The 12,156-nt window shown below is 41.5% G+C and overlaps 1 protein-coding gene across 1 annotated transcript in view; it reads left to right on the top strand.

Moving 5' to 3' along the window:
• The window catches only part of ZZEF1 (zinc finger ZZ-type and EF-hand domain containing 1), a 141,434-nt gene that overhangs the window by 64,399 nt on the left and 64,879 nt on the right, over window positions 1-12,156 (top strand). The window contains exons 25-26 of the mRNA XM_073665194.1: window positions 1,561-1,694; window positions 9,787-10,027. Of these exons, the coding sequence (XP_073521295.1) occupies window positions 1,561-1,694; window positions 9,787-10,027 (375 nt within the window). The remainder of the gene's footprint in view (window positions 1-1,560; window positions 1,695-9,786; window positions 10,028-12,156) is intronic.

Below are 12,156 nucleotides of genomic sequence, written 5' to 3' on the forward strand. Positions count from 1 at the left end.
ACCCGCTACCTCGCACATATACCACAGAACCTGGAGTGCCTTTTTTCGTCACTGCGAACAGAATCAGCTGGCTTCCATGTCTTTTTCCTTACCGGTCATTTTGGCCTTTCTTCAGTCTGGCCTGGAGGCGGGACTCTCTCTTAGTACTCTCAAAGGCCAAGTTTCGGCCATATCCATTCTTTTCCAACGCAGCTTGGCTGGCCGTCCTCAGGTCAAGACGTTTCTACAAGGGGTGGCCCACTTGACTCCTCCTTATCGCCCTCCACTGGACCCATGGGACCTTAATATGGTCCTAAGCGTTCTACAACAGCCCCCATTTGAACCCATTGAGGACATCTCAGCCTCTCTTCTCTCCTGGAAGGTGGCTTTTCTGGTAGCTGTTACCTCAATTAGGAGGGTTGCTGAGCTCGCAGCCCTCTCTTGTCGGTTGCCTTTTCTGGTCTTCCATCAGGACAAGGTAGTGCTCAGGCCAGTGCCTTCCTTTTTGCCTAAAGTAGTCTCCTCTTTTCTTATTAATGAGGGCATTGTTTTGCCTTCCTTTTGCCCGGCTCCAGTGCATCCACGGGAGAAGTCCCTGCACAAACTGGACCTGGTCAGAGCTCTACGTGTGTACCTTTCTAGAATGGCCTCCCTTCGGCGTTCGGATGCCCTCTTTGTCATCCCTGAAGGGCATCGCAAGGGTCTTCCTGCTTCCAAGTCAACCATCGCCCGTTGGATACTTTCGACCATTTTGGAGGCATATCGCATCTCGGACAAATGTCCCCCTCCGGGAGTAAGGGCTCCCTCCACCAGGGCGGTGGGGGCCTCTTGGGAGTTCAGTCATCAGGCTTCGGCCTCTCAAATCTGTAAGGCCGCAACTTGGTCTTCACTCCACACCTTTTCAAGGTTTTACAAGGTCCACACTTATTCTTCGGCTGATGCCAGTCTTGAACGGAAGGTCCTGCAGGCGGCGGTTGCCGCTGTATGACCTAGTCTGTGACTATCTAGTGTTCTCCCACCCAAGGGACTGCTTTGGGACGTCCCATGGTCCTGTGTCCCCCAATGAAGCGATAAAGAGGGATTTTTGGTACTCACCGTAAAATCTTTCTTGGAGCCTTCATTGGGGGATACAGCACCCTCCCTGATTTTGGGCATATGTCCAGTCGGCCCTGTTGGGCATCTCATTCAGTTTTCACGGTTGTGCCCCGTTGGGCATTGCATTGTTGGTTTTATGCTTCTCCTACTGCTTTAGCCACTAACTGGTGAGCTTGGTGCCTGTAGGCGGGTGCATACTGCGGAGGAGGAGCTATTTTTCTTTTTTGCCTAGTGTCAACCTCCTAGCGACAGCAGCATACACCCATGGTCCTGTGTCCCCCAATGAAGGCTCCAAGAAAGAGATTTTACGGTGAGTACCAAAAATCCCTCTTTATAAATGAATGGTGCCGACAGTGAAACATGATGGTGGCAGTGTGCTTATGTGGGGCGGCATGAGTGCTGCTGGCATTGGGGAGTTTTTATGGAGTTTCTCTAAATATATAATATTATTTTTTTTTTTTAACTACAAATGTATTTATTTTATAGAGTTGGGACCTGTTGCTGATTTGCCATCTGCAAAGATAACTTCAGTTGTTAACTCTCCATTGTGGAAATCTGTATTTAGTCACCAAGTGTACATGGAAAAAAAACCAAACCTCCAAGACCAAGGATGTATTGAGGTATCTTACTTAATATTACTTCTTTTGTCTAATAATTCCTTGTGTATTATGGCTACGTGATGCCTCCATAGCGACCATATTACTTCCGCAATGACAGAGATATGTTGTTTTTACTGCTGCTCTAAAAGATGTGGCTGACAGCCCGGAAGCCGACCTGTTTCTACTAGATTGAAAAAACTTTAATATTATGTTAATTTACAAGTCACCTGCATGTATGGGATTAATTCACAGGTGAATTTGGTTTTATGTATAACATCATGCGGAAAAGCATCTGCTCTTTAGAAGGCCTAAAATTAGGTAAATTCAACTTGAGATGAAGAACACATGACAAATTACATTGTTTTTATTTAACAAAATTAGAATGCAGAAGCAGTTTGTGAAAAATTAAGTACACCCCATGAATCAATAGCTTGTGAACCACCGTTAGCAGCAATAACTTGAAGTATCAGTTTTCTGTATGACTGTTTTTCACATAGTTGTGGAGGAATTTTGGTCCATTTTACAAAAATGTTAGGCTTCCATTTATGCACAGCTCTCTTATGTCCCACCGTAGTATTTTAATTTGGTGTTGAGGTTTGGGCTTTAACTAGACCATTGCAGCACTTTGATTCTTTTCTTTTTCAGCTGTTCTTGTATAGATTTGCTGGTATGGTTGGATCATTGTTCTGTTGCGTGACCATTTTTTGTCCGAGCTTTTGCTTTTGGATGGATGACCTTACATTTGACTCTTGAATACTTGGGTATACAGAGGAGTTCATATTTAACTCAGTGACTGCAAGGTGCCTGTGTCCTGTGACTGTAAAACCAGCCCAAATCATCACCTCTTCCCACTGTGCTTGACAGTTAATGTGAGGTGTTTGGTTTTCGCCAAACGTGGTGCAGGGTATTATGGCCAAACATCTCCACTTTGATCTGGTCTTTCCAAAGGACATGGTTCTGGAAGTTTTGTTCAGATGCAACTTTGCAAACTCTAGCCATGCTGCCATTTTCTTTTTTTTTTTTTAGAAAAAAAAGACTTTCTCCTAGCACCCCTTCCAATCAAGCAATACTTGTTCAGTCTACTTCGAATTGTGCTGTCATGAACTTGGACATTTAGAGGCCTCTGTTAGCATGATAAAGTCTGAGCTATAACACTTTTTGCATTGCTTGTCATGATCATGGGGTGAATTTGCCAGGATGTCCATTCCTGGGAAGATTGTCACCTGTCTTGAATGTTTTCCACTTGTTAAATACAATTTCTCATTGTAGAAATATGGACTCCAAAGTGTTTAAAAAAATTGCCTACAACCCTTCCTAGATTGATGAGCAGCAAAAATTATTTCTTTAATCCTTTCACCCCCGAACCTGTTTTCACCTTTCCGACCAGGCAATTTTTTTTCAATTCTGACCAGTGTCACTTTGAGGCAATACCTCTGGAACGCGTCAACGGATCCCACTGATTCGGAGATTGTTTTTCGTGACATATTGTACTTCATGATAGTGGTAAAATTTCTTCGATATGACTTGCTTTTATTTGTGAAAAAATCAGAAATTTGGCAAAAATTTTGAAAATGTTGCAATTTTCAAACTTTAAATTTTTATGCCCTTAAATCAGAGAGATATGTCACACAAAATAGTTAATAAATAACATTTCCCACATATCTACTTTACATCAGCACAATTTTTGAAACATAATTTTTTTTTTGTTAGTATGCTAGAAGGGTTGAAAGTTGACCAGCGATTTCGCATTTTTACAACAAAATTTACAAAACCATTTCTTATAGGGACCACATCACATTTGAAGTGACTTTGAGGGGTCTGTATGACAGAAAATACCCCAAAGTGACACCATTCTAAAAACTGCACACCTCAAGGTGCTCAAAACCACATTCAAGTTTATTAACCCTTCACGTGCTTCACATGAATTAATGCAATGTGGAAGGAAAAAATAAACTTAACTTTATTTCACAAAAATTTTACTTTAGACCCATTTTTTTCTACTTTCACTAGGGTAACAGGAGAAAATGGACCCTAAAATTTGTTGTGCAATTTCTCCTGAGCATGCCGATACCCTATATGTGAGGGAAAACCACTGTTTGGGCGCACGGCAGGGCTAAGAAGGAAATCAGCGCCATTTCACTTTTTGTATGTAAAATTTTCTGGCATAATTGGCGGAATCCATGTAACGTTTGGAGAGCCCCTGATGTGCCTAAACAGTGGAAACCCCCCCACAAGTGACCTCAAGGGACTTCTCTAGATGTATGGTGAGCACCTTGAACCCCCAGAAGTTTATAATGTTGAGCCTTGAAAATAATAAAATAAAAAAAACTAATTTTTCCCACAAAAATGTTTTTTAGACCCAAATTTTGCAGTTTCACAAGGGTAACCGGAGAAAATTGACCCCGAAATTTGTTGTGCAATTTCTCCTGAGTACGCACATGTGGTTGAAAACTACTTTTCAGGCACAGTGCAAAGCTCAGAAGGGAAGAAGCACCATATTGGATTGAGGGTGCCATGTCACATTGGGAGAGCCCCTGAGTTGCCAGAACAGCAGAACCCCACAGAAGCGACCCCATTTTACAAACTACACCTCTCAATTAATTAATCTATGGGTGTAGTGATCATATTGACACCACAGGTGGGTCACAGAATTTTACACCATTGGGCAGTGATGAAAAAAAATAAAATTTTTACCATCAAAATTTAGTTTTAGCCCCACATTTTACATTTTCATACTGGGAAATGAGTAAAAATGGCACCAAAATTTGTCCCACAATTTCTGTAGAAATACCCCATATGTGGCTGTACAGTACTGCTTGGCCACACGGTGAGACTTGGGAGGCACGGAGCGCTATTTGCCTCCTGGAGCGCAGATTTTCCTAGAATAGTAAGCGGACATCATACACAGAGCCCCTAAGTACTAGAAGAGCAGAATCCCCCTGCTCAGGTCACCTCATTTTGGAAATTCTACCCCTTTGGGAATTTATCCACAGGTGTAGTGACTATTTTGATTTCATGGGTGTTTTCCAGAAACAAGCAGCAGTGAATGTTGCTGAGTGAAAATTGCAAACTGCCATTGTAGTGACCAGTACGTTTTAGTAACAAGCTCATGCTTCTGAAGACACCCATAAATTAGACAGGCTCTCATCGCTACAGGAATGCCAAATATTTGGACGCTAAATGTGGTTTAGTCACATTGGGACTCAGAAGGGAGGGGGAGGGTGTTTAGATTTTGGGAGTGCAGAATTTGCTGAATTTCTTTTGGGGGGGTGAGGAGCCAAAGCACCTTTCCAGAGCCTTTGTACTACCAGTAATGCTGAAGCCCCCTATATTTCTGTTGACAGATGATGGACCTGAATGGGGACTTAAAGCTTTTATTGGGAATATTTGGATCACATTTATCCTGCACTCTACACTGAGCACTTACTTTGGGGTTTCCAACTAAATCTCCTATTGACATGACAGATGAAACCCCCGATGGGATTCATTCACTATAATGTGGCAGCAGAGTTACGTCTGGCCTCTGTTCAGCATTGTCTTTTTCAGAAGTGCACAAAACTATGGTGGACCAAGCTTTTATGCACGCCCAAAAAGACAGACACCTCTGGATCACAGGTCAGATGGCGTCCACAGTGTCTCCATCTGCCTCATTATAGGAAATCTTCCTTTGGGGCTTCCTTCTCAATCACGTATTTCAGAGATTTACATGGAAACCCCCGGTGTAAGCACTCAGCGTAGAGCGCAGGATAAATGTGAGCCGTACTGCCATCTTTGGGAGGCAGAATGAACAAATCCGCAGCAGGTGAACAATTGGTTTTATTTATTTTTTACATTATTCCTCTTGCGATATAAGTGATTAGACGACTTTATTTTTCAGGTCTGTGCTATTACAACGATTCCAGATTTATATCGTTTTTTTATGTTTGGCTACTGTCACACACCAAAAGACGCTTTTTGGGGGAGGCAGAATGAACAAATAACACAAATTCAGGAAAATGTATTTATTTTTATTTTTTTTATGCCTTTCCGATGTGCTAAAATTGATAAGAAAGCTTTATTGTTCAGGTCTGTGCGATTACAACAATACCACATTTATATAGTTTTTTTTAATGTTTTGTCGCTTTTATACAATAAAAACTATTTTATAGAAAAAAATTATTATTTTTGCATCGATTTATTCTGAGAGCTATAACTTTTATTTTTCTGCTGATGGAGCTGAATGGCGGCTTGTTTTTTTGCAGGACAAGATGTCGTTTTCAGCGCTACCATTTTTATTCACACTCGTCTTTTTCACGTTTTATTGCAAATTTTGTTCGGCGGTATGATGATAAAGCATCGTTTTTTGCCTCATGTTTTCTTCTTCTTTTTTTTTTATGGTGTTCACTAAAGGGGTTAACTAGGGGGACAGTTCTATAGGTCGGGCATTCCGGAGGCAGCGATACCAAATAGGTGTCCTTTTTTTGTTTATTTTTTTTTACATAAATAAATGTATTTATTAAATTCAGATTTTTTATTTTTATTTGTTCTTTTCTTTTTTTTTTTTTTAATACTTTTACAATTTTTAATAACTTTTTTTTTTTTTAACTTTTTTTACATTGTCACAGAATAGGACATCATCTTTACACTGACAGATCGCTGATCTGATACTCTGCAATGCTTCTGCACTGCAGGGCATCAGTGCAGTGTCTAGCACACAGGAAGGAGGCGTGTCAGCTCTGAGCAAGAGCTAACAGGCCACCATCCATGGGAAACCCCACAGCCATTTTTGTTTTGGCCTAAGGGTCACCATGGAGACCATCGGTACAAAGCGATCGCATCGCGTTGTGCTGATGGGAACAGACAGGGAGCTCACTCCGTATACGATGCTCCTCGATGTCGTTGTCAGTATTGACAGCGGCATCTTAGAGGTTAAACGCCCGTGATCAGTGCTAGCACTGATCATGGGCATTGCTGCAGGGTGTCAGCTGTCATATAGAGCTGACACTTGTACTCGATCGCGGCGGTGCTCAGCTTGAGCCCGCGCGATCGAGGAGAAGTATATGTACGGTGGTTTGGGGGAACACCTCGTGATAACGCACGTCTTAAGGTGTAACCATCATTTTTTATTTCATGAATCAATAGTAGATGTGAAAATAACAAATTTGTTATCTATCTTATCAGATTTTTACACTACTAAGCTGGAGATGGCATTTGCTGCTGATAAAATTCTATGTAGAAGGCGGAGGAGAAAAAGGAACCAAAACTCTGCCTCTTGCTCCTCCTCCACCCTCTCTTCTCCATAGAATCTTATCAGTAGCCGCTGCCATCTCCTATCTCGGTAATGTAAAATCTGTCTTCACTGAACACAGGTTTTCCCCGTGAATTGAGCATTTTCAGAATGACTTCTCAGTACTGGCTAACTTCTCTGCTAAAATATATTACAAAGTTGCTTATTTCTATGTGTATTATTGATTTTATGAAATAAAAATTATAACGATGGTCACTCTTTGTTGCTCCAGACCAGCAACCTGCCAAAACTTCTGCTTTTATAGAGGAGAGCTGATGTACAGTTAAACAAGGGTATTTAATTAGCAGAACCTGGCTGCTACTTAACCTATTAATTCCTATAAAAGCAAGATGGCCGGATTTACACATGTGTTTCACTGTCCAAGTTCAGACTGTAATTCACGTACCCGCCACGAGTCTCTTAGCCCTAATTTGCCAACCTCCTAGGCATATACAGTACAGACCAAAAGTTTGGACACACCTTCTCATTTAAAGAAATTTCTGTATTTTCATGACTATGAAAATTGTACATTCACACTGAAGCCATCAAAACTATGAATTAACACATGTGGCATTATATACTTAACAAAAAATTGTGAAACAACTGAAAATATGTCTTATATTCTAGGTTCTTCAAAGCAGCCACCTTTTGCTTTGATGACTGCTTTGCACACTCTTGGCATTCTCTTGATGAGCTTCAAGAGGTAGTCACCGGAAATGGTCTTCCAACAATCTTGAAGGAGTTCCCAGAGATGCTTAGCACTTGTTGGCCCTTTTGCCTTCACTCTGTGGTCCAGCTCACCCCAAAGCATCTCGATTGGGTTCAGGTCTGGTGACTGTGGAGGCCAGGTCATCTGGCATAGCACCCCATCACTCTCCTTCTTGGTCAAATAGCCCTTAAACAGCCTGGAGGTGTGTGTTTGGGTTATTGTCCTGTTGAAAAATAAATGATGGTCCAACTAAACGCAAACCGGATGGAATAGCATGCCGCTGCAAGATGCTGTGGTAGCCATGCTGGTTCCGTATGTCTTCAATTTTGAATAAATCCCCAACAGTGTCACCAGCAAAGCACCCCCACACCATCACACCTCCTCCTCCATGCTTCACGGTGGGAACCAGGCATGTAGAGTCCATCCGTTCACCTTTTCTGCGTCGCACAAAGACACGGTGGTTGGAACCAAAGATCTCAAATTTGGACTCCTCAGACCAAAGCACAGATTTCCACTGGTCTAATGTCCATTCCTTGTGTTCTTTAGCCCAAACAAGTCTCTTCTGCTTGTTGCCTGTCCTTAGCAGTGGTTTCCTAGCAGCTATTTTACCATGAAGGCCTGCTGCACAAAGTCTCCTCTTAACAGTTGTTGAAGAGATGTGTCTGATGCTAGAACTCTGTGTTGCATTGACCTGGTCTCTAATCTGAGCTGCTGTTAACCCGCGATTTCTGAGGCTGGTAACTCGGATAAACTTATCCTCAGAAGCAGAGGTGACACTTGGTCTTCCTTTCCTGGGGCGGTCCTCATGTGAGCCAGTTTCTTTGTAGCGCTTGATGGTTTTTGCAACTGCACTTGGGGACACTTTCAAAGTTTGCCCAATTTTTCAGACTGACTGACCTTCATTTCTTAAAGTAATGATGGCCACTCGTTTTTCTTTACTTAGCTGCTTTTTTCTTGCCATAATACAAATTCTAACAGTCTATTCAGTAGGACTATCAGCTGTGTATCCACCTGACTTCTGCACAACACAACTGATGGTCCCAACCCCATTTATAAGGCAAGAAATCCCACTTATTAAACCTGACAGGGCACACCTGTGAAGTGAAAACCATTTCCAGTGACTACCTCTTGAAGCTCATCAAGAGAATGCCAAGAGTGTGCAAAGCAGTCATATAAGCAAAAGGTGGCTACTTTGAAGAACCTAGAATATAAGACATATTTTCAGTTGTTTCACACTTTTTTGTTAAGTATATAATTCCACATGTGTTAATTCATAGTTTTGATGCCTTCAGTGTTAATGTACAATTTTCATAGTCAAGAAAATACAGAAAAATCTTTAAATGAGAAGGTGTGTCCAAACTTTTGGTCTGTACTGTATGAAGCTGTCGAGTTTGAGGTAAAGTGACCCATGGCGGGTCTATGCATTGCTGTCCATACAATACTACAGAAAAGCCTTGTGAAACATGGATGTGTGAATCCAGTCAAAGGATGTACTTAATTTTTCACACACTATTTCTGCATTTTGTTCTTGTTTTGTTAAATAATCACATGGTGTAACGTGTCATTTGTTGTTCATCTGAGGTTGTATTACATAAATGTAAGATCTTCTAAGGCCCAGATTTTTTAATATACTGATATATAAATTCCTAAAATTCAAAGATGGTGTACTTAGTTTTTCCCATGACTTTATATGTTGTATATGTGCATTTTCTGCTATTCATTAAAGCGAGTGTCCAGAATCGACTTGTTTTAGCCTTTGCTTGAGTTGCTGTGTTACTAAAAAGAGACATCACGTTTCTTACTTTTTGTATTGTAAATTGAGCTCCCCTTATTCTGTGGGTCTTGCCCAGAGCTGGTGATGCCACATGTTATCAAGGTCACTGCTGCTCACCCCTTACATGCCTGACGTTCTGATATATACCTGCTAGAAATAAAAGATCTGGCAGGAAGAGCCATGTCACAGGCTGAACCACCGCTGCAATTTGTACATGCATGACCACTTATGGCAGAAATGCAAAAATCCCTATAAACACAAATGGCAAAAAATATTTACTATGTACTAAAGTAGTTGTCAAATAGAATAAAAATGGAACCTAATATTATGTAAATGCTCTTTTACATTATTATTTTATTTCCAGACTAAGAACTCTCATGCAGATGACTGTCGTAACTTTCTCCTTGACTTTGCAAACTCAGATCCTACCCAGGATTTCTGTGGCCCTAATTCTGAACTTTTCAAAGGCCTGGTACAAGCCATTAGGAAACAACTGGCAAAGAATGATTTAGTAGCCGGTTCTGCGGTTGATCAAGCTGTGAACTGCACATTTGCTGCACTAGTATATCTTACGCCACAGTTGTATGGAAAACTGCAAAGATATGGTAAATACATGGGTTGCATTAATGTACCAAGATGGATAACGTTGGCCACACACATTAGATGCATGTCAGCCGTTTCTAGTAGCCGCATAATGTATATTGGGGTGCCACCCGATTCTTCCCAGGTGGCAGATGTTGGGCTACCAGAGGAGTCTAGCAACGATTTACTTCCCTTCACTTACTGGAAATGCATGCTGATTTGAATGTGCACGTGTATGGGAGGAGCAGATGGGGGTCTGGGGCTGTTTGACATTTTTTTGCATTTTTATCTATGAAGAATTTAGAATACTACATTACTGTATGGAAATGTTCTGAGATAAGCCATTCTTTACATGAGCAGTGAGGCAAGGTGTACGACCTCTGCTCCGTCTGTGCACTGAGCATGGACTGGAACTCTGGAGTCTCCTATGAACATTTACATAGAAATATCTGCTAAAATGGACAGTTTTGAAAGGGTCATGTTAAGAATGCTAAGACCTTCACAATAGAGGGACCTTCTGATGTCAGGAGCCTTAAAATCTAATGACCGCTTATCTTTAATATAAATCAATATACAGTACAGACCAAAAGTTTGGACACCTTCTCATTTAAAGATTTTTCTGTATTTTCATGACTATGAAAATTGTACATTCACACTGACTGCATCAAAAGTATGAATTAACACATGTGGAATTATATACTTAACAAAAAAGTGTGAAACAACTGAAAATATGTCTTATATTCTAGGTTCTTCAAAGTAGCCACCTTTTGCTTTGATGACTGCTTTGCACACTCTTGGCATTCTCTTGATGAGCTTGAAGAGGTAGTCACCGAAATGGTTTTCACTTCACAGGTGTGCCCTGTCAGGTTTAATAAGTGGGATTTCTTGCCTTATAAATGGGGTTGGGACCATCAGTTGTGTTGTGCAGAAGTCTGGTGGATACACAGCTGATAGTCCTACTGAATAGACTGTTAGAATTTGTATTATGGCAAGAAAAAAGCAGCTAAGTAAAGAAAAACGAGTGGCCATCATTACTTTAAGAAATGAAGGTCAGTCAGTGCGAAAAATTGGGAAAACTTTGAAAGTGTCCTCAAGTGCAGTTGCAATAACCATCAAGCTCTACAAAGAAACTGGCTCACATGAGGATGGCCCCAGGAAAGGAAGACCAAGAGTCACCTCTGCTTCTGAGGATAAGTTTATCCGAGTCACCAGCCTCCGAAATCGCAGGTTAACAGCAGCTCAGATTAGAGACCAGGTCAATGCCACACAGAGGTCTAGCAGCAGACGCCTCTCTACAACAACTGTTAAGAGGAGACTTTGTGCAGCAGGCCTTCATGGTAAAATAGCTGCTAGGAAACCACTGCTAAGGACAGGCAACAAGCAGAAGAGACTTGTTTGGGCTAAAGAACACAAGGAATGGACATTAGACCAGTGGAAATCTGTGCTTTGGTCTGAGGAGTCCAAATTGGAGATCTTTGGTTCCAACCACCGTGTCTTTGTGCGACGCAGAAAAGGTGAACGGATGGACTCTACATGCCTGGTTCCCACCGTGAAGCATGGAGGAGGAGGTGTGATGGTGTGGGGGTGCTTTGCTGGTGACACTGTTGGGGATTTATTCAAAATTGAAGGCATACTGAACCAGCATGGCTACCACAGCATCTTGCAGCGGCATGCTATTCCATCCGGTTTGCGTTTAGTTGGACCATCATTTATTTTTCAACAGGACAATAACCCAAACACACACCTCCAGGCTGTTTAAGGGCTATTTGACCAAGAAGGAGAGTGATGGGGTGCTATGCCAGATGACCTGGCCTCCACAGTCACCAGATCTGAATCCAATCGAGATGGTTTGGGGTGAGCTGGACCGCAGAGTGAAAGCAAAAGGGCCAACAAGTGCTAAGCATCTCTGGGAACTCCTTCAAGATTGTTGGAAGACCATTTCCGGTGACTACCTCTTGAAGCTCATCAAGACAATGCCCAGAGTGTGCAAAGCAGTCATCAAAGCAAAAGGTGGCTACTTTGAAGAACCTAGAATATAAGACATATTTTCAGTTGTTTCACACTTTTTTTGTTAAGTATATAAATTCCACATGTGTTAATTCATAGTTTTGATGCATTCAGTGTGAATGTACAATTTTCATAGTCATGAAAA

This window comes from Phyllobates terribilis, unplaced genomic scaffold (assembly GCF_046119375.1).
Source record: "Phyllobates terribilis strain yellow unplaced genomic scaffold, ASM4611937v1 Scaffold_2__4_contigs__length_985480577, whole genome shotgun sequence".
Classification (NCBI taxonomy): domain Eukaryota; kingdom Metazoa; phylum Chordata; class Amphibia; order Anura; family Dendrobatidae; genus Phyllobates; species Phyllobates terribilis.